General features: G+C 38.5%; 1 protein-coding gene across 3 annotated transcripts in view; it reads right to left on the bottom strand.

The window, feature by feature from the left end:
- Positions 1-26590, bottom strand: part of fbxl17 (F-box and leucine-rich repeat protein 17) — a 370606-nt gene that overhangs the window by 210810 nt on the left and 133206 nt on the right. For all 3 annotated transcript variants that reach the window (XM_051668506.1, XM_051668505.1, XM_051668507.1), the window contains exon 7: positions 25760-25890. In XM_051668506.1, the coding sequence (XP_051524466.1) occupies positions 25760-25890 (131 nt within the window). The remainder of the gene's footprint in view (positions 1-25759; positions 25891-26590) is intronic.

The following is a 26590-nucleotide window of genomic DNA, read 5'->3' as shown; positions in this document are numbered from 1 at the left end:
TTGGAACAGGCACAATGGTGGACATTTTAAAGCATGTGGGGACTACAGACAAAGAGAGGGAAAGGTTGAAAATGTCCATAAAAACACCAGCCAGCTGGTTCGCGCACGCTCTGATGACGCGGCCCGGAATGCCGTCTGGACCCGCGGCTTTGCGGATATTCACCCGTCGGAAGGATCGGGTTACATCCGCTACAGAGACGGAGAGTGAACTAACCTCTGTAGCTTCGGCTGCGAGAGCTCTCTCTGCAAGGCTTTGTGTTATTTCCCTCAAAACGAGCATAAAAAGTATTTAGCTCATCCGGGAGAGAGGCAGCAGTGTTCATGGCAGAGTTTTTATTCCCTTTAAAGTCCGTGATGATGTTAATTCCCTGCCACATGCTTCTAGAGTTGGTGGTGTTAAACTGTCCAATCTTGTGCATAACTGGCTTGTTTATGCTCCTCCGCGTTCCCGGAATTGAAAGCGGAGATCCGCACATTAAGCACCGCGCGAACATCGCTATTTATCCGTGGTTTCTGGTTCCACGGATAAATAGCTGGATGGACCAGCTATTTATCCGTATAAATAGATCCGTATTTTAAGGTCATGCCACAGCATCTCAATAGGATTCAGGTCAGGACTTTGACTAGGCCACTCCAAAGTCTTCATTTTGTTTTTCTTCAGCCATTCAGAGGTGGACTTGCTGGTGTGTTTCGGATCATTGTCCTGCTGCAGAACCCAAGTTCGCTTCAGCTTGAGGTCACGAACAGATGGCCGGACATTCTCCTTCAGGTTTTTTTGGTAGACAGCAGAATTCATGGTTCCATTTATCACAGCAAGTCTTCCAGGTCCTGAAGCAGCAAAACAGCCCCAGACCATCACACTACCACCACCATATTTTACTGTTGGTATGATGTTTTTTTTCTGAAATGCGGTGTTACTTTTACGCCAGATGTAATGGGACACACACCTTCCAAAAAGTTCAACTTTTGTCTCGTCAGTCCACAGAGTATTTTCCCAAAAGTCTTGGGGATCATCAAGATGTTTTCTGGCAAAAATGAGACGAGCCTTAATGTTCTTTTTGCTCAGCAGTGGTTTTCGTCTTGGAACTCTGCCATGCAGGCCATTTTTGCCCAGTCTCTTTCTTATGGTGGAGTCATGAACACTGACCTTAACTGAGGCAAGTGAGGCCTGCAGTTCTTTGGATGTTGTTGTGGGGTCTTTTGTGACCTCTTGGATGAGTCGTCGCTGCGCTCTTGGGGTAATTTTGGTCGGCCGGCCACTCCTGGGAAGGTTCACCACTGTTCCATGTTTTCGCCATTTGTGGATAATGGCTCTCACTGTGGTTCTCTGGAGTCCCAAAGCTTTAGAAATGGCTTTATAACCTTTTCCAGACTGATAGATCTCAATTACTTTCTTTCTCATTTGTTCCTGAATTTCTTTGGATCTCGGCATGATGTCTAGCTTTTGAAGATCTTTTGGTCTACTTCACTTTGTCAGGCAGGTCCTATTTAAGTGATTTCTTGATTGAGAACAGGTGTGGCAGTAATCAGGCCTGGGTGTGGCTAGAGAAATTGAACTCAGGTGTGATAAACCACAGTTAAGGTATGTTTTAACAGGTGGGGCAAACACTTTTTCACACAGGGCCATGTAGGTTTGGATTTTGTTTTCCCTTAATAATAACAACCTTCATTTAAAAACTGCATTTTGTGTTTACTTGTGTTATCTTTGACTAATATTTGAACTTGTTTGATGATCTGAAACATTTAAGTGTGACAAACATGCAAAAAAATAAGAAATCAGGAAGGGGGCAAACACTTTTTCATACCACTGTGTGTGTGTATATATATATATATATATATATATATATATATATATATATATATATATATATATATATATATATATATATATAAACTATAATACATTTTAATTATTTTAATTATATTATTAAATCTGTTTACATCTTCTGGAAGGAATACATTTCTGAGTGAAAACTCTCATGTTTGAAACTGAATGGTGCAATAAAAAAACTCATTAATAATAGCAATATTCACAATGTTGCATAATTACATACTGCCAGCTAAATCACTGCAAATATATCAAGAATATTCAATGCATCACCCAGCCGTACTTTACATTTTCTTCTCATGACAAAATATCAGTGATCTTGAATATCCCTCAAATATTCTCAAAGTCTTCTGCCAATATATTTCTTAAAGTTTCAATGGAATTGCAGCAGAGGTGAGAGAAAACCCCCAGAGAGATCTGTTAATAGTCTTTCACATTCAGGGAATCTGATAAGGCCTCAAGCTGAGAAGAGTTTAAATAGCGATCGCTGCGGCAGAAGAGGAGCAGAATAAGAACTATAAGCCAAAGCAAATAGTTATTACAGCTCTCTGAGTGCCGTGTGCGTGTGTGGAATTAACCTGGACCAGTTTTCTCACTTACTTTAATGTGAAGGCCACTTGCTGGAAGTTTTAAAATGCAGCTTTTGTGATGTTATGGAGTAAAACGATCATAATGTCAACATACATCATACAGCGTTTCATTAGGAAACCCATGTGACTGCAGAGGAAACATCACCGCCTCGTACATTGCTATTACACAAATCAAGTGTAAAGCATGTCAAATTATTTGACATTCAGTAAAAAAAAGAGAGCGTTGGAAATAAATCTATGCTTGAATAACAGCATGGCAGAGGTTTTATGGTGGCAAAATGCTCCGTGTATGAATAATAATGAAAATAAGGTCTACTAGCTGACGTATTAGGACTTCATATTTGTTTATTTTATAGTTTTTGGAAAATATAGCCTATACTTAAAAAAACTTATTTGCTGTGGATGGATGTTCAGCCAATCAAAACTGTTTATGATCCAAGAGCTGGGAATTACAGGGGATGGACTGTAAACAGTAAGACTAGAAACATACTTAACGCAAACACAGACATGAATTCTTTTCCCTGTTGAACATAATTAACATGCTTTCTTGCATTGTTGTGGTGGTAACACACAGTACTTGAGAGGGTGGTAGAGTTACCCAAATGACTGAGGTGTGAGATGATGGGGGCGTGGCCGGGCAACGTCTGTGGGGAGTGAAGCTGGGAGAGGAAGAACGGTAAGGATTGACACCTGTGGGAAATCAACTCTAACAGATGTTTTGTGTTGCAGTGAGAGCTGGAGAGGGATAAAAGGGCAATCAAACCGCCGGAGGGGAGAGAGAGAGAGATGCACGCAGCAGAGTGCTCTGTTTGTTTGTTTGTTTTTTGTTATGCTGAAAAGCAAACCCTTGTGTGTCACTGAAAAGTGGAGAAATAAAAGTCTTACGTTGGATGTTAACCCGGCTCCTGCTTCCTCCTTAACAAAGAAAGCTAAAGATATATCACACAGTGTTATTATGCAGACAGCTAGCTATAAATAACTAAATTGCTCAGCAAGATTCTCGACAGTAGTTGACCTGAAAGAGAAAACTGACTGTAAAAGAAGTCAGTACAATAATGTCTGCTATAGCGCCCCTTGTGGCAACACTAAGAATGCAACACGTGCTTGCACTGCCACATTTCAGAACGCAATGCCACTGAAATTGAGCTTGCGAGCTTGCATTAATTACACACAGTCATACTTTAAATGCAAATTTTGAAGATACTGCATTAAAAAAAAATGCATGTTGTTATCATAATGCTAATTAAGGACTACAACTACCATCAGCATGTGAGCTACATGCTTTGCAAAATTGTCGACTGTTGTAGTCATTATTTAGCAATGGGTTAGCTACATACATATCTAAAAGACAAAACATCTTCAAAATCCACGACTGAGATATAACTGTGTAGGGGTGGGCGATATGACCAAAATCTTATATCACAATATAAATAATTTAATATCAGGATAACGATAAATATCACAATATAGTAAAAGCTTTCTGGAAAATCAATAAAAATGTGTTTATATTCCTACCCAAGATTTTGTTTTATTGTTATGCATTCGGTCTCAGACATTTGGCTCACTGGCAGCTTCCACCTGAGAGAGCCCCTCCCTGGTTTTGTACTGAGCAGAAAGTTCTTGCCCCTATTTCGCCACTGCAAAGCCTTTCTATCAAACTAATCGGAGAGGTTAAGTTACACCCCGTTATCTCGCATTTGCACGCGGTATGGACAAAAGTGTATTTATTTAAATGGTGCCTCAAGCATATGGCTGAACCCAAAATTATGTATTAATAAGTCTCCTTTCTGCTGGTCAGAATAGATTATGAGGGGGGTTACTCCACTCGGTGAGCTATATGAGAGTGGAGTATTGAGATCTTTTGAAAATTTGGTTCAACATTTTGGGATTCCCAGATCTCAGTTCTTTAGGTATTTACAGCTGCGCCACCTGCTCTGTACAGTTTTTGGGAGTAGCATACACCCCCCTAAAGTGGCAGACACTCTGGGAGTGGTGATTACTGCTTTTGGAAAAGGTCATGAGGCATCAGTGTATTACTCCCTAATAATTCGGAGTCTGGGGGACGGAGCTTTAACTTCTCTCAAGAGATTATGGGAGAAAGATTTCAACTTGGTATTAGAGGAGGGAGTGTGGGCTAGGATTCTAAATAACATCAAGTCTGCATTTAGAGATGCAAGGGTGCGCCTTATGCAATTTAAGATTTTACATCGATTCTATTGGACCCCCTCTAGATTGTATAGGCTTGGACTTAAAGACACACCCACCTGTGGGCGATGCCAATCAGAAGATGGAGACACAACCCATGTTTTTTGGGGGTGTGTTAAGATTCAAGAATTTTGGTTGAAGGTTCAGAGTTTTATATGTGACATTTTGTGCACTCAAATTTCTTTTTGCCCCAGACTCTGTATTTTGGGTGATGTGGCGGTCATAAATTTGGGGGATAAGCACATAAAAAATTGAGCTCTGACCAGTATCATAAGGGGATGGAAGTCGGATGGAGCGCCCTAATTTCCGGAGTGGTGTGCGGAGATGGGGAGGGTGGCAGCTTTCGAGGAGGGGTCAAGCAGAAGGCTGGGGGTTCGGGATTTGTTTGATAGGAAATGGGGCAATTATTTAGTGTTTTTGGGGGAACTCTCGGGGAGGGGCTGTGGAGAGAGAAGTTTTAATAATATATGATTATTATATATATATATTTTTTTAATAATTCTTTTTTTTTTTTTTGGTGTGTGTGTGTGTATTCTTATTTGTGACCACAGGGGTGTTCGTTGGGAGTCAGGGTGGGGTTGGTGATTGGGGAGGGGTATTAGTGGGGGTTAAATGTTGATTCAATGTATATATGTTGTGTTTTTTCTTTGTTATATGTCTACGGATCAATAAAAAATGTTAATTGAAAAAAATGTTTTTATATATTAAATAGCCATAATGTAATGCCTATTGTTGGAACTTTAGTCAGTGAATTAAATACTTTATAAATTAAAACTACTTCCTCTTTGTTTGGAAGTAAATACAGTAAATAAATCAACCTTACCAAAATACTAAATATAACAGTATGCCACATTGCAGTTTAAAATGTTGTTGATGTTATTAGCCTTTTATAATAAACTTCTCATCTCAAAGCAAAGCGACAAAGAAAATAAAGCATAACTAAAAAAAATAAACAAAAATAAACACTTCTTGAAGGAAATAATGATCAAATAAATGTCATTTCAAAATAAATAAATGAACAAATTAATGCAGAATTCATCCTCTGGCTTTCATAATATTCTTTTGTGTGCTTCATTTTGAGGTGGTAAAACAGATTGCATGAATTGCGAGTGATTATCGTTGTGCAAACCACAGATGTCGCACCTGTTTTAATAACAAACTCTTGAAGAGGAGATGAGCTTTTTTGACCTGTTTGGGAGTCGTCTCGTGCTGTGGAGATTTCCTTCTCCATTTGGCATTTTCTTGAGTCAAAAATGATTGAGTAGCGTGTGTGATCACACTCTGAGCTCTCCTGTCTCTGGAGCACAAATATCGGAAAGCCTCCTGGACACACACACACTTCAGAGCTCCAGAGTACAACACAGTCACATGAAAAATTCACGTGTCAGATGAGAAGAATATTTTGCGCTTAAAAGCGCCAAACGCACAATGTAGGTCATTAAATTTGCTTGGGCGGCCACAGAAAAAAACAGAAAAACCCTGTCCATGTTTCTTCAATTCTCTCGGTTTCATGTGAAGCCCTACCCACTGATAGATAAGCCCAAGCTGCGCACATGGTTATTTACATATCACGATATAGCAAAATCTCTATGGGTTAACACTTTACCGTATATCGTCGCCACTATATATATATATATATATATATATATATATATATATATATATATATATATATATATATATACGTCATTTCGCCCAGCCCTATAACTGTGTATAATTTATCCTTGTGCGACCCCACGTCATTCTGCATGAACACTGTGTTTTGTTTTCGCTATATGCAACACATCATTTAAATTAATTTAAACTGACTGATCTCAGTTCAGAAGACTCTGACGTACGGAGTCATGTGACAAAACAACTTGGCGCTGAACACAGCGGAGTTTGTCTTTGGAAGAAACGGCAACAATACATCTCGTAAGAAAACCTAATTAAGTTTTTACATTGAAACCTGTTTGATTAAAAAGATCAGAGTCTCTAGTTTCATCTGAAATGCCATTTTTAACATTTAAGTGATTTATCAGGAAACGGTACACTGCTAAACACAATGACCACTATAGTGGACAATAGCGCTAGTTTTTCATTAGAAACCCTATATTTACTGTGCATTATCACATTGAGAAAAAACATACTTTCAGAGGCTTTATATGGAGTTAGGATGAAAATAAGGTGCATTTCAAACTGTTCTGAGACCAGTGCAGACAGACAGCACACTGGAGGTTAAGTCATTCACTAAATAGGGAGCAAGGGAGCATCCTATAGCTCTCTAAGCAGTTAAGTACATTCACTCCTAAAATCTGATCAAAAGTTCAGTTTCAGGCTGCAGATGATGTTTGGATCACTCAACATGTTTGACAGACATATCAAATCATTTTTATAAGTATAGTTTTTGCATTTCCCACATTTTTCCAAAGCAGCTTTACAGAAAAGTTAGCTGTAATGTCTATAACGTCTTAAAAACATGAATAACCAGCACTCCTGGAAACATATACTATTTGATAAAAAAAAAAAACTGAGTTCCTATAACTTTATATTATTTAAAATTGTACAACTTAGTCCCGCTGTCCGCTCTAGAATTTATTTATTTTTTTGCTTGTTTATTATGTGCTACTAGTTAAAATTCAAAAAGGGAAATGTAAAACGCACACAGCAGTCACGCTCCGGTCTCAGGAATTAAAGTTCTAGAACAAAACATGAAATTCTCTTCAAGTAATTTTCAAAACAGGTCTTATTTTACACATATTCGAAAATCCCTAATCTGAGGGAATCGATGGCAAATTAGCCTTCCGAGTTTGCCAAAAAATTGGATATTTTAATATTTTAATATTAAATACTATTTACACATATCCACAGTCCTAAAAAACTAAATCCTTAATAATACTAATAATAAGGGGGCCTGGATAACTCAGTGAGTCTGACTATCACCCCTGGAGTCACGAGTTTGAATCCAGGCCGTGCTGAGTGACTCCAGCCAGGTCTCCTAAGCAACCAAATTGGCCCGGTTGCTAGGGAGGGTAGAGTCACATGGGGTAACCTCCTCGTGGTCGCTATAATGTGGTTCGCTCTCAGTGGGGCGTGTGGTGAGTTGTGCGTGGATGCTGCGGAGAATAGCGTCAGCCTCCACATGTGCTATGTCTCCGCGGTAACGCGCTCAACAAGCCACGTGATAAGATGCACGGATTGACGGTCTCAGACGTGGAGATAACTGAGATTCGTCCTCCGCCACTACACCACCACGAGGACTTAGAGCGCATTGGGAATTGGGCATTCCAAATTGGGGAGAAAAGGGGAGAGAATAAATAAATAAATAAATAAATATAAATACTACTACTACTATTTATAATAATAGTTTAATTACAGTAATTTTCAAGTAGTAAATAGGTTCACAGTAGAAATGCTTCAAATCACATACATTTAATTGTGCAATTGTTCACTAAATTAAAAAGTTTAAATATGTAATTATTCAGTAAATTGAAATGCATAAATACAAGAATGATTTTTGAGCGCATAAGTTGCCTTCGTAATTTAAAAATTCAAATTTTAACCTGTTTGAGCTGGTTTACCGGCAGAAGTGGCTAACAGAGTAACAGAAGACTGGAATACAAATCAACCATATGACTTTCTTTCATGTGGAACACAAAAGGAAATGTAAGGCAGATATTATTCTTAGTCACTATTCACTTGCATCGCACCTTTTGTCCATGCCATGAAAGTGAATGGTGACTGAGACTAAGGCCACGTTCACACAGCAGCACAATACGGTTGTCAGTCCTGTTTTGAATGCTTAGTACTGTTACGTTCACACACAGTGTGGTTATTTACGAGAGTTACAACCGTATTCTACAACCGAACTGACACCACAAAAATGTTCAGGTCTAAAAACCGCATTCTCAGCAGACCTGTGCTCTGTGAATGAACTGTACTAGACAACTAGTTGCTAGTTATGTCATGTACAGAGAGAGACAAGCTGTACTGTACACGCGTGTCTCGTGTTTCATGTGGGGTTTCGTTAACTCACAGAGATGGAGATATTGGCTGCTTGTCATCCGAAGATTCAGCTGCTGTTTTCCACCAGGTACAAGCTGCGCAACACAAAAGCTGTGCTCTGCACACGGTTAAAAATCATTCAAAGCCGCTGTTGGTTAATTATGATCTTATGGATGAACACGCGCCTCGATTGGACTCGTTGATTTAATAACGCGACATAAATGTAGGGGCCTGGGTAGCTCAGCGAGTATTGATGTCGATTACCACCCCTGGAGTTGCGAGTTTGAATCCAGGGTGTGCTGAGTGACTCCAGCCAGGTCTCCTAAGCAACCAAATTGGCCCGGTTGCTAGGGAGGGTAGAGTCACATGGGGTAACCTCCTCGTGATCGTGATTAGTGGTTCTCGCTCTCAATGGGGCGTGTGGTAATTTGTGTGTGGATCGTGGAGAGTAGCATGAGCCTCCACATGCTGTGAGTCTCCGCGGTGTCATGCACAACGAGTCCCGTGATAAGATGCGTGGATTGACGTTCTCAGAAGCAGAGGCAACTGAGACTTGTCCTCCGCCACCCAGATTGAGGTGAGTAACCGCACCACCATGAGGACCTACTAAGTAGCGGGAATTGGGCATTCCAAATTGGGAGAAAAGGGGATAAAATGTAAAAAAAAATAATAATGTGATAAGATATGCCGGTGTTATGGACGTTGCCATCTTTAAGTCACTATTACTATGGTTACAGCTGTTAGAATACGGGCTTGACTTGGGATGTTCATTCATACTGGCGCTACTTTCAGTAGTTGTGTGAACAGGATATTTCAAGACTCACACCTGTAAGTAAATACGGTTGTCAATCCCAAACACTGACTGCATGAACGTAGCCTAACATTCTGCCTAACATCTCCTTTTGTGCTCCATGGAAAAAGGTCTGACTGGTTTGGAACAATATGAGGGTTGAGTAAAAGATGACAGAATTTTTGTTTTTGGGTGGACACTGAACTATATTGGAAAATGCAGAACTAAGCAATTAATACATATAAATATTGTCATAACTAAATAAAATGCAAAATATCAAAATGATAAAAAAAAAAATATTAATAATACAAATACAAAAATGGTTGAAAGGGTAAACTGTCTCTTACAGGATGTAATATAGCACTCCTGTCAAAGATGATGATAATGTGTGTTTAAAGGCATCTCTCCAAAAAGCAAATTAGCCAAACCCGAGGGCCGTTCCCACACCTTCATCTTGAGTGCTGTCCAATCCAAACACTTCAATATTACCCTCTGAGACTTCATCAAGTTTAAACTCAAACACCCACAACCAATTCTGTGACCACACTAGCCAAGAGCGCAGAACCCAACTGGCCGACCAGCAATCAAGAACCCGTACATGAGAAACCAAGTGGCCTCCAGCAGTGATCCTGAGTGCTTCCTGCAGTCGAGGCATGACGGCACTAACAGTGTGTGGTGATATTCTCATATTGTGAGGTTTCTCTTTGCTTAAACTCAAGCGTGTCTCTCTCGTTCAGCTGATAAGGCTGAGTGACCTTCAGCTTAGCAGGATCCCGAATCAACAGAAAAACCTGCAGCTACGGTTCAATATCCACTCGGGGTGAACGCAGCCAGTAGGGTCCATTCTGTATTCTTTCCTTTCTCTTGTGATGGACAGATATTAGATTTACTGGAACATCAGCCTGGTTTACATTCTGTTTGAATGAGATGTTAAATTACACTGTAATCGCTGTGTATTGTTGTTGTCTGGTCCACTGTTCAAATGCTCAAAAGGACTGACATCACATTTCAAACTACTACTGCCAGCAACAGTTCATTTATTACACTTTTAACATATTTTTCAGACAGCTATAATAAGTTTAGGTCATATGAACACTAATCCATTTTTGTTTGAAAACTCATCGGTTCATCGTTTTCCAGAGTATGCGGTAATGAAGAGCGTTTTCAAAACGCTCCATTTTCAGTTGAGGAAAATGCTGTTCTGATGTGGATGAGATGTAAACTTAGCGAAATTAGAGCGCTTTCAAATGAAAAAGTATTAGTGTGGACGTGGCCTTAGATATGAATGTTTCAAAAACAAAATTCTTTTTAACTCTCGTTTCCAAATTTTCACTTTCGCTACACCTTTCACTGGATCGTCACCAAATTCGGGTGACTCTTCAGATCATGTTGGTCAAGTCATTAAACGGTTGTTGATACACCATTCCTAAAGTCTGCCTGTAACACATCAACAAATTTGACAGTGAGGACGCCATATAGGAATTAAGGCCATATCATCCTAACGATTTTACGTATTGTCATAAAACCTGCTGTGTATCATTGCCTCCTAGCCCTGAGCGTGCACAAACAGTCTGGTAACAGCACCATTTACTCAAAACGACACAGAGACAAAATTAATATAGCATCTGAATGCCTTGAAGTCGGTAAATAAGGCTGTATTTTGGAAACACTTTAACATATCGACAAAACTTTGTATGCATGTTTGTATTGGTGCACATTGCCCCATAATTGCTGTTTGCAACTAAATTTATAATTCATCTCTGGAGAGATTTAAAGGGCCAGTAAGAAACTGTTAATCAGTTCTAAAATGTTTAGACTTCATTTCATCACATGAAACCCTAAAATCTCTGGCGACACTTTGCGCTTGAACCTGTGATGCCTTTAAATTACTTTCCTTTGACAAATTGGCTTTGTTTTCCCTTTATACTTACGAACCCCAACAAATTCTCTTCATGTGAGCTTCCCTCTGCCCGTTTTTGCCTTTCCAAAGAGCAAAAGAGCTTTAATAAGCCTAATTAAAGCCACGTTAAACAAACAGTTATGAATACAGAAGAAATACTGACAGTGGTGTAGATGCCGTTACCTCACGAGGGAACATATGAGCTTATTAGAAAGCAGAACATTTATTTCACCTTGGTCTGTAAGAATTCCCGTTTGATTCAGTATATCTAGTGGTGCGAGACTTCCATACATAAAAATTATTTCAGCACCTAAACAAAGCCGTCTCTTTCTCAGACCAAAGATGGTAACTTGTACTCAAGTCACACTTAGATGACCAAAAAATTATAATTTTCAACTCGACAATTGAATTGAAGCTCAACAAATACTCAAGCAACTGACTTGAGACTCAACTTAGACTAGTAAATAATTCTTGAGGCTCACCTAGGACTTATTGAACTGACTTGAGAATCAACTTAGACTTGTAAACAATTCATTTAAGACTTGACTTAGACTTACAAAGCCAACTTGAGACTCAACTTAGACTTAAAAAAAAAGCTACTTGAGACTTAATTTAGACTTATAAACGCACTTGAGTCTCAACTTAGACTGGTAAACAATACACTTGACTTAGACTGACTTAAGACTTAAGCAACTCACTTGAGATTTAACAGACTTAAAATACTGACATGAGACTCAACTCAGACTCATAAAACTGACTTGAGACTCAACTCAGACTCATTAAACTGACTTGAGACTCAACTCAGACTCATTAAACTGACTTGAGACTCAACTCAGACTCATTAAACTGACTTGAGACTCAACTCAGACTCATTAAACTGAATTGAGACTCAACTCAGACTCATCAAACTGACTTGAGACTCAACTCAGACTCATCAAACTGACTTGAGACTCAACTCAGACTCATAAAACTGACTTGAGACTCAACTCAGACTCATTAAACTGACTTGAGACTCAACTCAGACTCATTAAACTGACTTGAGACTCAACTCAGACTCATTAAACTGACTTGAGACTCAACTCAGACTCATTAAACTGACTTGAGACTCAACTCAGACTCATTAAACTGACTTGAGACTCAACTCAGACTCATTAAACTGACTTTAGACTCAACTCAGACTCATTAAACTGACTTGAGACTCAACTCAGACTCATTAAACTGACTTGAGACTCAACTAAGACTCATTAAACTGACTTGAGACTCAACTCAGATTCATTAAACTGACTTGAGACTCAACTCAGACTCATAAAACTGACTTGAGACTCAACTCAGACTAATTAAACTGACTTGAGACTCAACTTAGACTCATTAAACTGACTTTAGACTCAACTCAGACTCATTAAACTGACTTGAGACTCAACTCAGACTCATTAAACTGACTTGAGACTCAACTCAGATTCATTAAACTGACTTGAGACTCAAATCAGACTCATTAAACTGACTTGAGACTCAACTCAGACTCATAAAACTCACTTGAGACTCAAGTCAGACTCATTAAACTCACTTGAGACTCAACTCAGACTCATAAAACTCACTTGAGACTCAACAGACTCATTAAACTGACTTGAGACTCAATACAGCTTTGTAAATAACTTTAGACTTAACTTAAGACTCCAAATTAGAGACAAATATTTTCTCTGAATAGCGCTTTTACTATAATTATTGTTCCAAAGCAGCTTTACAGGAACTTAAGTTTTAAAAAAAACTTTTAAAAAGAAGCTTCAAAGATATTTATGATCAGACAAGCGCACAACCAACACGAGCCCTCTATTTTATAAAATGCTTGTTTATTTGTGGAAATATCAACACATAATGCATGCTCTAAATAATTGTATTATTTTAAACATAAGCATATCTACAATCTTAGCGTGTCATATACTGGGGTTGTGGTTTAAGGTGAGGGAAAACTAATCTTGGTTACCATAAACACACATTCATTTACTATGGAGAAAACAAAGAGAAATTCTGAATTGCGTGGATTTTTAAAGAAAGACAAATCTTGCAAAAAATTTGTTCAATGGGTTTTATATGTCAACGGCCCATTCCTTGCAAACATAGTGGATAATTAATAAACTTGTGATATTATAAGAGCTCGATATGAATGATAAAATGATCTTGAGTCAAGTAAACCCTCATATTCTGTCATTTGTATAAGTTGTAGTTAATAAAAAAGAAAATCCCAAGAAATAGTAATTTTTTAGAAATATTTTTTTATGTATACATTAATTGTCCTGGAACAGCGTTTAAAAGCTATATATATATTTTTTTCTATTTTCTGCAAAGCTGCTTTGGAATAATAAGTATGGTATAAAGCACTATACAAATAAAACTGAAATGAATTAATAAAACTATCCAGCGAGGTATAGAATAATATCACCAAGACTGCTTTGAGACTTAACTTGGAGTGAAAACAACAGACTTGATTTGGACGATAGTGACATCTTCATCAGATGAAGAGTGATAAGACACGCTCCTCCTCTTCCTTGATACCACATCCCATCAGTACACATTCAAATTTGCAACACTGAGGAAATCTATTTCCTGACACATTAACAATGAGCCTCTTAACTTTCATTAGAACGTGGCAAGATGCAATTGAATTGAGTGCGGAGGAATTAAACAATTTGTGCATACCAAACAAAACCCAACATGACTGATGTGTGTGATTTCCTGCCAAGTCTCGTCTTGTCCCAGGATGAGAAATGCCAGAGAGAAACTTCAAACGTTTGGTGAATTCAATCACATCACTAAATCAGATTTATATTAGACAGGAAGTTGTTCTGTTGTTATCCTAGCGGGTCTCCGGCTCAGGGTAAGAGGTTGTATTTTGATATTTTGAATCATTACTAATATTGAATCCATACTTTTCAAAAAGTGCCCTTACGAAGAAATGAAATACGGACGGGCTGGTGCCAAATTACACAAGCGTTTGACATGATAATGGCGCACAGGCGTGTTTGATAAATCTGCGGGCGTGTATGATAACTAGATCCATGTGTTGTGATAAATATCAAAACAAGTACATGATCTGAACTCAAAAACCTCCCAGAATATGGCCGTAAACACTTTGTACAAATGTTCGCAGCTCTCTTATCTAGCAGAGGTGAGGGAATTTCTCATTTGCCGTTGATTTTTCTATGAGCTACCAACGTTTTTTTTTGTGTGTGTGTGTGTGTGTTTTTTTTTTAATGAATGAAGGGTGTTGAAAGATGACTTGCCGTTCTTGGATCCAACCGTGCACAACTGCACCCTCCCAACAATCACACTCCATATTTCAGGCCTATATTTACAGTTGTTATCTGGAGAAAGCAGCGAGAGCTCAATATTTCATTCTTTAAAGTTTCAAGGTGCTGGATTTCCATTTTGTTCTATTAAAGAGCTCGCTGGGAAATCATGAAGAACAAACAGTCTCACGGACAACATTCTGATCGGGACATTTCCCAAACGTCTACGGCGCTTTGAATGCAATAAGTCTTTTGGTAGCGAGCCAGGGAAACTGCTTTGCGTTATTACATTACTTATTTGCTTAGCAGAACCTTTCATTCAGAGCGACTCAAATAGCTTTTAGACACAACCCGTTTATACAGCTGGAGTGCGTACAGAACTGCGGCTAAGTGCCGGTCTCGAGGGCTTCCTGTAAAAGTGTGTGCCGTCACTGGCGAATCGTATGAATCAAGAAGGCTTCAAGTGCTCCTCTTTGGGCCCTGAAAAGTACACACAACTCACATTCCTAAAGCAGCTTGTTGTAATTAATTTATCCGCTATGAAGATGAAAATATTACAGAGAGGAAATGGTACAGCTAATCCAGCAGAGAGAGGTCAAGGATGTTAGCAAATGTGTTACTTCCTCACAAAAGGCAGTTTCTTCCAAATGCAGACAAAGACTGATGCTGTTCTTGAGTAAATCTCTTTGAGCAGCTGTAGTTGGCTCCAACTGACCCATTAGAAGCACAAAACTACATCAGGACTGATTTCAACTCTTTGAGTGTCAATGTTCATTACAGCAGAGATGCTAGAAACCGCCATTACTCACAATCAATAAGCACATATAGAGGAATGTCTATGATGGATTCTCTCACGGATCTCATCAGGAATGATTATGTCCTGAACGTTTACTCTTCGGTGTGCAAAATGCATCCTGTTATCAAACTCCAAAGCTTCAGAGAACTGTATGCTCATAATTGGGGTCTGAAATCTTGTCTTGACAAAAGTAGTGATTGACCGAAAAGAGTTTTCAGTGCCCAGTGTGGTTGATAGCTGATAAAATGCCAAAATATACTGTAAATATTATTTCACATAATAATTACACAGGTCTCTGAAATACTAGATTCTGATTTGTCAATGCTGCCATCTAGTGGTGTGATAACTCAGAGTAACAACCGCAAATCCACATATCAGACGCCTCATCCGGGTATTGCGATTCATTGTTCCTGCTTCTCGGATCACTTTGCAATCTTCTCAAGTAAGCTAATAAAATAATTTAAACTCAAATCAATGTTTCATGTGCATTTATTAATTTATTTGGCAAGTAGTCTTGTAATAAGCTGGATAATGAGGAGTCCGACGGTCATTTTTACGAACATAAACACCAACAGAACACCAATCAGTATTTTATACATTTATTTATTTTAGTGGTCGACCAATACAGGTTTTCTAATGGCCGATGCCGATATCCAGAGAGCAGGGTGGCCGATCACACGATATATCACACGATTTAATATAGTAAATAAACATAGAATTGCTAAAAAAAACAATTTTTAACTCTTATTTAGCACTATATTTACTCAATTTCACACAAAACAAAAGATTTCAGATATCTGTTTAGTCATCAAATTTTAGTAATTTATTTGCACATGAAGAAATTGTTAATATGTTAGGAAGAAGGAAATAACAGTACACACAGTAGTCCAGCAACCATGGATGGCATGTCCACATTAGCAATCAAATTTTCTCAAAAAATACTGAATCAAACCAATTGCACATACAGTGAATAGTGAACAAGACATTTGCTTATAGCACACGTGAAGCGCTTTTACCTTGGGTTGCATCTGAAAACGTAGGCAGCTGACTTGCTGCCTAATCAGTTAATGGCTTAAATGACAGCTGTTCTGAATGAATCAAACTCTTAAGGAAACTGGTCTCTGAACAGTTTGAAAAGCACCTTATTTTCATCCTACCTCCGTATACAGCCTCTGAAGGCAGCATTTTCCTGGTTTCGGACGCATCCTTTAAGTTGTACTCACGCGCTCGTGCGGATCCAGCGCGAGCTTCAATCTCCTGACAGTTTAAATGGCCTGGATTGCCTGCTTGGATTGTCATGGAGTGACCATTATGATTTGTGAATCTGAGGAACTTTTGATCCTGATCCTGAAGCTTTTGATTCAGGCTGATAGAATACGCACTTCAGAGGAAGATATTAGATGAGCGCTCAATGGAAAGAAAACGCTGGATTTTGTGAGGTTCATGAATTACATCTGTTTAAACAAGGTATCTGCTTATTTGCAAATGGTATGTAACACACGTTTTATTGATATTTGTCTTTTTATCATTAGACAAGACAGTTCAAAGTTACAGGGAACTGTTGAGGAGAGACTGTTAGAATACGTGCCTTAGAGGTAAATAAATGAGCGCTCCACAGGACGCTGGATCTGCTGAAGTTTTGTGAGGTTAGTTTATTACATCTGTTTTAATGAGATATGCGTATATTTGCAGAAGGTATATGATATTAGTTTCATTGATATTTGCCTTTTTATCATTAGACAAGACAGTTTAAAGTTACAGGGAACTGTTGAGGAGAGAGAGGGAGAATGAAACAGGCGAGCACTTTAACATTATGAACTCAAATGCGTCTGCCACGGCTCTGATATACGGACCATTTAAATGAAACTGTGTCGCTCACCGGTCTATTATTGTAATAACATGATGGCACGTATCAACAAAACGAACCACGACTGGTCGTTTACATGTCTCAGTCGCTTCACATGCAAGCAGGCGATTTTCGGAGCCCTCAAGAAAAAAAACGATCAAACAGGAAAGAATTCTGAATATCGGCCGATTTATCGGCCTCGGTGATATATCGGCCTCGGCGATATATTAGTCAACCACTAATTTATTTGGTTAGAATCTGTGTAATAAGCTTTGTGTTGGGGTCCTGATCAACCTGTCAGGGTTTATTTTGCGATAACAACCAGCTGACTGTACAATATCCATTACCGAAATAATAATAAATAATTTAAACATTTACTTTGCATGACATTTACTCAAGAATTCATTAAAAATTTTAACTTTGAGAAATTAAAGTAGAAATAAATCTGTTGAAAAGAAATCATATTTCATATAGAATAAGGAAATCAAGACTTTATGCCACAAAATATGTGACTTGTGACGCTATCACTCAATGCTGCTTATTTAATACCAAATATCATCACACTTAACAGCCTTGTTGATATATCAGATTCATAAGAGCAACATTAATGTCTTAGTAATGGTCTGCATCAGTAATAGGGCTGGGTGATATGTAAAAAATATTTAATCAATAATCGCCTTAAAAAATATTGTGATAAACGATAATATCGTCAACTCCCCTAATCAAAAACTATTGATTTTGCTTTAAAAATTTAATTTATTTATTGAGACATGAAAACATAAACAAAAGACGTTTCTAAATTCAAATCGAGAATATTAATAAAATAACCAAGCGATCAAAAAATCTTATTTAGCCACCTCCCCAGATCCAAACATTTACTGTTTCCAGCGGCTCCATTTGCGATCATGCAAGCATCCGTCAATGACAACAGGTGGAAAATTACTAACAGCCTACAGATTAAGAGCTAAAGACAATTAGAAATGTAAAGACAATGATTATCAAAATAAATAATCCTAATAAATTCCCTTGTGTTCCCAATATAATGCTGCCAAATGTGTGTTCTTATCGAATTTGTGTTTGTATTGCGTTTTGGTAATACAGTAAATGCTGCCTAAAGAAAAGAAAATAGAACTCAATTATAGGTTCAAGGTGAAAATGGTCTTGTATTATTTTATGATTTAATCACTTTTGTCTTTGTTTCTATAATACAAAGATATATATTAATGAATCTGCAGAGTTGCATTCACAATGCATGCCAACCGTGTGGAAATAACGTGAATTAAACTCACAGCACCTCCTGAGATGGTCGGAGATAATTTTCAGCATCCTCACAGACGACATTATTCTTGCAAACAGTTTTCAGAAGAATGAAACAGAGAAAAAAAGAGTGAAAACTCTTTACATGCGTGTGTTCCACAAGACAGGCTTGCGCTGCACGCCTCTGAACAAACAGCAAATCAGACACGAGCATTGACGGCATTTCTTTTGTCTGTTCTTAAAAATATAATAAAGTGAGTTTCTTCAAGTGCGTGTCTTTGTGACTGACTGCATTTCTTGTCATGTGTCGCCTCGAGACGTCTTACAGGTCGCTCACCTGTTGCGGGTAGATGAGCAAAATTACCCGCTCATGAAATACATTTGGACGATGAACTTGCGAACTGGATTCAGCCTCGTCGCATTTGGCAGGTGCCAGGTGCTAGTTTCACACCATGGGCTACTGTTTAATATATTTGGCGACTTCCTAGATCCATGGTTTTGCCATTTCCTGATATTGTCGATAATTGTCTGTCAATTGAGAGTCGCAATCGGCATCACGATCTTTTAAGATATCGTCGATATCCGATAACATCGTCCTATCGCCCAGCCCTAATCAGTAATATGAAACAGCTTTAAATTGTGATGAATTATGAGGTTATGTGTCTTAAAATGTAAAAAATATATATATATATTTTAAATATTTCATATTTTGATGGAACGGGCTATTTTTTATTGAAAAAATATGTTTCCTCATGAATAGAAATTTCTCTGAACTTATATTATTTGCTCTACACTACTGCAAATAAAAAAACAGATGGTATAACACAATGTGCCATATATGATCCTACAAAACCTTCTGCCAAAGACATTTGAGAGAGAGTATAAGCTGTTCTCAAGCATTCCTTTATATGAAAGCTAGAAAAACACACAAAATTCATGAGATTTCTGAGAGAGGCCAAAGAGGGTGAATACTAGTTTCTGAATTTAAATAAAAGTGTCAGAAAGGAGAAAGTAAAAGATCTGAATTATAATAACATGAGGCTCTCAACTCTAAACCTGCACACAATCAACACCTGAAGTCCACATCCACTGCATTAAACGTGAAAGACCAAAACGCCCATATTCATATAGAGCTCAGACTGAATTAAATCAACACACACTTTCACAGTTCATTCAAAGTGAATAAAGCAGAGTGTAATACTGGTAGACATCAGAACTCCACCTGTTCACACTTACAGCGCATCCGGAAAGTATTCACAGCGCTTCACTTTTTCCACATTTTGTTGTTACAGCCTTATTCCAAAATGGATTAAATTCATTATTTTCCTCAAAATTCTACAAACAATACCCCATAATGACAACGTGAAAGAAGTTTGTTTGAAATCTTTGCAAATTTATTAAAAATATAAAACGAAAAAAATCACATGTACATAAGTATTCACAGCCTTTGCCATGACACTCAAAATTGAGCTCAGGTGCATCCTGTTTCCACTGATCATCCTTGAGATGTTTCTAAAACTTGATTGGAGTCCACCTGTGGTAAATTCAGTTGATTGGACATGATTTGGAAAGGCACACACCTGTCTATATAAGGTCCCACAGTTAACAGTGCATGTATGAGCACAAACCAAGCCATGAAGTCCAAGGAATTGTCTGTAGACCTCCGAGACAGGATTGTATCGAGGCACAGATCTGGGGAAGGGTACAGGAAAATGTCTGCAGCACTGAAGGTCCCAATGAGCACAGTGGCCTCCATCATCCGTAAATGGAAGAAGTTTGGAACCACCAGGACTCTTCCTAGAGCTGGCCGCCCGGCCAAACTGAGTGATCGGGGGAGAAGGGCCTTAGTCAGGGAGGTGACCAAGAACCCGATGGTCACTCTGACAGAGCTCCAGCATTTCTCTGTGGAGAGAGGAGAACCTTCCAGAAGAACAACCAACTCTGCAGCACTCCACCAATCAGGCCTGTATGGTAGAGTGGCCAGACGGAAGCCACTCCTCAGTAAAAGGCACATGACAGCCCGCCTGGAGTTTGCCAAAAGGCACCTGAAGGACTCTCAGACCATGAGAAACAAAGATTGAACTCTTTGGCCTGAATGGCAAGCGTCATGTCTGGAGTAAACCAGGCACCGCTCATCACCTGGCCAATACCATCTCTACAGTAAAGCATGGTGGTGGTGGCAGCATCATGCTGTGGGGATGTTTTTCAGCGGCAGGAACTGGAAGACTAGTCAGGCTCGAGGGAAAGATGAATGCAGCAATGTACAGAGACATCCTTGATGAAAACCTACTCCAGAGCGCTCTGGACCTCAGACTGGGGCGAAGGTTCATCTTCCAACAGGACAACGACCCTAAGCACACAGCCAAGATAACAAAGGAGTGGCTCCGGGACAACTCTGTGAATGTCCTTGAGTGGCCCAGCCAGAGCCCAGACTTGAACCCGACTGAACATCTCTGGAGAGATCTGAAAATGGCTGTGCACCGACGCTCCCCATCCAACCTGATGGAGCTTGAGAGGTCCTGCAAAGAAGAATGGGAGGAACTGCCCAAAAATAGGTGTGCCAAGCTTGTAGCATCATACTCAAAAAGACTTGAGGCTGTAATTGGTGCCAAAGGTGCTTCAACAAAGTATTGAGCAAAGGCTGTGAATACTTATGTACATGTGATTTTTTTTTTCTTTTCGTTTTTTTATTTTTAATAAATTTGCAAAAGTTTCAAACAAACTTCTTTCACGTTGTCATTATGGGGTATTGTTTGTAGAATTTTGAGGAAAATAATGAATTTAATCCATTGTGGAATAAGGCTGTAACATACTTTCCAGATGCACTGTAAACATCCTGTTTTATACTATGAGACTCTGAAAGACTTTAATTTAACCAAATGAGGCCTCAGTGAAAAACAACTGCAAGTACTGTGGTAAATATGGCACTTGGTGTACTACTGTACTGAATGAATACCAGATTGATCTACTCTGGTATTTACATGTTACCCACAGGACTCAAGGAATTGGAGTTCATTCCCTGAATAAAGATGTTAAGTACACAGTGATGTATATTTGTCTTTTTGTCCAATTTTCAAATATGTCTGTAATTTTGTGATTCACCTCCGAGCTGGTTGGTTTGGTTCATGGTGCACAACTCTTTTATGAAGGATTGCACGAAATCCAACTGAATGGGAAAAATACTTCCAGAACCAAGACGGCTGATTTTGACAAGATTTTAGAGTAACCTAGAGTAGCCTAAAACAATGCCTAAATACCTATTCAACTATTGGTTAATAATAAAACAACAGCCCGCTCAGATATCTGAGACATCAGGCGGAATTTCAGGCCACGTCCGAACTAATTTAAGTTTGAAAAAAACCTTTGTTTTCAGTTTCTTAACATCATTGTTTTCCAAAGTGTGCGTTATGGAACGTGTTATTAAAAGTCTCTGTTCTCGGAGAGGAAACCCCTGTTCTAGTGTGGATGAGAGGCGTCAACATACCGAAATTGATGTATTTTCAAACTTAAACATATCAGTGTGGATGTGGCCAAAGACAAGTCATTATATTTTGATTGTAGATTATGAAGACTAACTTGTTTTTCTTTAGATTAATCTGCACTGCTGAATTGAGCTAAATAAGAACAGGAACTTGTATTAACACCACACTGTGACATTTGCGCCATCTAACACCATTCAGCGCCATGTATTTTCTCAAAAAAGTCGTTGAACGATAGTGGTCATGAAATACAGGTCTGAGGCATTTTAAAAGTCAAATCAAAGTAAATTATGGCACATGGTCCCTTTCAGGCTTAAGCCCTGTTTTTCCAGACTGACCACCAAAACCTCACAAGATCCAAACTAGCAAAATCAGAACCAGCGGCCAAATCCTGACCGACCCAACAGCCTTAAGGTAAACTGTATAAAGAAGTCAATCACTTTGGTCCTGGGTATCACAGCGAGTAAAGACGCTGACTACCATCCCTGGAGTCGTAAGTTTGAATCGGTGACTCCAGCCAGGTCTCCTAAGCAACTAAATTGGCCCGGTTGCTAGGGAGGGTAGAGTCACATGGGGTAACCTCCTCATGGTCGCTATAATGTGGTTCTCGCTCTCAGTGGGGCACGTGGTGAGTTGTGTGTGATTGCCGCGGAGAATAGCGTGAAGCCTCCACACGCGCAACGTCTCCGTGGTAACGCGCACAACAAGCCACGTGATAAGATGCGCGGATTGATGGTCTCAGACGTGGAGGCAACTGAGATTCGTCTTCCATTGAACTCCTATGAGCCATATCACGAGTATCACCTCTTAAATTGATAAGTGTAGTATAATACAAACATTAATAGTAGATAACACTTGAATAATCATATAAAATTTTGCTGTAATGTAAATATCAATGTAAAAGTGCTTTAAATGTAGTGTCAGAAAAGCGCTATACGTGTAAAATTAATTAATTCAAAATATGTAAATGAGAGTGTTGCTTATCTTCATCAAAACAAGTAATATTTCAGTTTAAAATGTTTAATTGTATAACATTATATCAACATGAAAATAGCACTATATGACTCCGGCTCTGAGTATCTCCCAGTCATGATCACACACAGGCGATGTCCAGGTAAGCTCAAATCATGAGATTCATCCTTCAGAAGAGCAGTGCCGAAACACGACTGACGTAAATTGTTCTCCCACAAATTGCTTGCAATTTTACGTTTTAACCACAGATGTCACTAGAGAGCACAAAGCTCCGTAATGCAGCTTTAACCACTGGAGTGGAATGGATTACTTTTACTAAGATAGATAGTTCTATTATTTTTTTATTTTTTTATTAAAATATAATTTTTCAATATATATATATATATATATATATATAGTATATATTTAAATACAAATGTAAAAAAAATATATATATATATTTTCTTTTATAAAATTATAAGCTTCACATTTCTGCCTTTAAACCCTCCAAAAATTGGCCCACATGCCACAAATGCTGCCGATTGAGCTTAACTTGTATTGAACCCGAAACATTCCTTTAAGTAAGTGAATCAAATGTTGATTCAGTGAGTCATTCAGTGAAAATTCTGTCAAAGTGATTCAAAAAAGTAACTCATGAGTCTTTTAAACTATTCATTCAAAGAACTGGTTCAAAGGAGTAACTGGTTGCACTGGTTTTGCATGCAGCCTGAGAGGACAAATCCATAGAAGTGTTTTTTTTCTTGCCATTATTTAGCAATACACACACTTAGCACTTAGCACTTCTGAAACGTCAGTCTGACAGTCTTTGACCCCTGCGTTAACCCTAAATGTCAGACGCAGCAACACGCTCGCTGCAGGTGTGAGGACTCATTCACACACACAAAGACCCTGAAGACACCTGAAACACAATATGCAGACACAAGTGCAGACACCATCGCAGGCCGATGAATATGATTTAGAGTGAGAGCTGTTTGAAGCCTTTAAATAGGTCTGTTAAAGCGCAGATCCCATGGCCACAGATATGAACAGAAAACACGTCTGTTGCGTGGCAGCTGCTTCTATTTAACCGTGAAATCACAGCGAACGCTGAGTTACGGCCGTTCCCAGCGACCACGTGTGCCTCAAAAGAGTCCGTTCATCGCTCCCTTTTTCACTACTTCCTAAAGTCTTGTCTAGAATTGACATGTAAATGCACATAGGGAAACATACCTTTGACTGAATAATCAAAACAGCATCAAACAGCAGCCGAATTTCACGCATATGGAGAACAGATTTGAAGAACATCAGCCAACATCCTGTGATGTGGCCTATTGTGAATGCCAAATTGAGGCCAAATGGCCTTTAAAAACCATATGTGTGTTTTGCTGTGACCCGTCTAAGTACTTAAATGAGCACAATTGCTCTTTTCGATGTAACGTATTCGATAAATCATAGCGCGGTCAAGAGGGGTTAATGGGGGGGTTTAATTACGTTTTGGCCTTTAGTTTTGGCCCATTTGAGGGTCACTTTGTTTTTTACTCGACTGTGGTTATTCTAGACCTCACGGATGTCACTTCTTGTAGGCAAAACTGTTGCATCTTACAAGAATAATTTATTGACAGACGAGAAAAATGACTTTCATTTTCTAGTGTGCTACAGAGAAACGATTGCAACCACCCATCCATCTGTCTGTCAATCCATACGTCACATAAAGTCAGTAACACTTTACAAAGTGGTTGTATTCATAAACCTTAGTTAACATGAACTTACAATAAACAATACTTTTCTAGCAATTATTAACTGTTAATTAATAATTAATTACAGCTACACTATGTAAGATGTTTTGGTTATAAATGAACAAAATGTCTTTAATGCGCAAGTACACCAACAAACTGTCTTCCAAACCATGTTTTTGCCTTAACCCGATTCACTACGGTAAGCCTGTAATAATGATTTATATTTTAGAGCTGTCGGGATGGATTTGGCGAGAAATTGCATACTTCCGTCATTCCTCCGTGTGTGTTTACGTCATATCCGTAAATAAAGAAAAGAAGATCCTGAGCTACTACAGCGCGTGTTTATGTGCCAAAGTGACTTGCAGTTTTATGCTTCAACCACTAGAGGGCCAAAAGTTACATAGTGTAGCTTTAATGATTAAGAATAAATACTTAATAATTAACTATTAATGTAAATGTCAACATACTGTATACTAACACATTATTTAAATGTAAAAGTTGTGTATGTTAACATAAGTTAATGCATTATAAACGAACACATAGTAAAAATGAAGAGCTTTAACAGTTTTATTAAAAGTAATGAAGATTAATAAATGCTGTAAAAAGATATTATTCTTTGGCAGTTCATGACACAATGCATTTACTAATGTTAACAAATACATCCTTATTGTAAAGTGGTGCAGGTTATTCATATAGCTGCTTGTCTATAAATAAATTACCTTCGCAGCTTGCATTCTTCGCAACTATTGCAATGCATTCGCAGCAGATGACTAGGAACATTTTTATATTGTATTTTTATTTATTTTTTTAATGTTATGTCCCCATTTTCTATTGCGTTCTTTAAAAAACTGCGCTTGTTTACGATTGTTTCTAATCCCAGATCTGAACAAACAAATATTTCAATAACACAGTGAAACTGGCATCTTTCCAGCTTCCTAGAGTTGTTACCTACTCACACTGATGACTCAAACGTGCGGCGGTTTGGACCCAAACATACAATGTGAAAAGAGACCAATCAGGGGGATTGAATGGACTTCGGGTTGTGTGAGAGCATCCTTAATGAGAGAGTGTGTTGAGTGACGGGCTGAGGAGGCCGATCGGGTTTGTCTGTACCTGTCGTTGATGGTCCAGTTGAGGCAAAGGTTCAGGGACGTCAGGTTCCGGCACTTTCTCACCACCTCCATCACGGTCTCGTTGTTGAGTTCAGAGATGTGCCGCAGATCAAGACTGCTGAGATGCTGAAGCTGCAGAGACCAAAACAAACACAAACATATTCAGCATTTACCTACAGGTGCAGCAAACGATGCACATTAGTCATTAATGTTCTACAATAGGCAATAAAGCAGATCAGCGCAAAACCAAACTATGCCATTATTGTCCATTATGGACCACCATAAATCAGTGCTTCTCAACTGGTTTTACTTTAGGACCCAGATCTTGCATGGGACATCAAGCTGTGACCCAATACAGCGGCAAAATGTTTTTGTTTTTTTTTCTTTACATGTAATCATAAATGTAAACAAAAATGCACTAAAAATCAAACACAGAAATATATTAATATTACAATGAACTGCACAGGCCCAGCAAACTGCACAGTTATTAACATGTCAAAGGCTGAATACGAATATTGACGATTTTGAAAATGCATAAAACAGAAGTATGGGTAGACATGAAAAACGTAGGGGAAGTTGACGTCCTGCGGTATGACATGCTAAGACAAAAATCACAATTGTTGATTATTTTATTGAAAGACCCAAAGTTAAAATTTTGGAGGGAAAAAAAAAAAGAGGAAGAAACAAACACAGATCGACCTGATCCAGTCCAAAGACCTGTGAAAAACAAAGTTCAGAAACATCAATATTCTTGTAAAACAATGTAAAACTGCAGCTTCTTCTGTCAGATGCATAACTGCACACAGAATCGTTTTTCTGACTTTACTGAGTA

This window comes from Myxocyprinus asiaticus, chromosome 33 (assembly GCF_019703515.2).
Source record: "Myxocyprinus asiaticus isolate MX2 ecotype Aquarium Trade chromosome 33, UBuf_Myxa_2, whole genome shotgun sequence".
NCBI classification, from domain to species: domain Eukaryota; kingdom Metazoa; phylum Chordata; class Actinopteri; order Cypriniformes; family Catostomidae; genus Myxocyprinus; species Myxocyprinus asiaticus.
The sequence above is the reverse complement of the archived record's forward strand: the minus strand, read 5'-3'. Positions and strand labels throughout refer to the sequence as shown.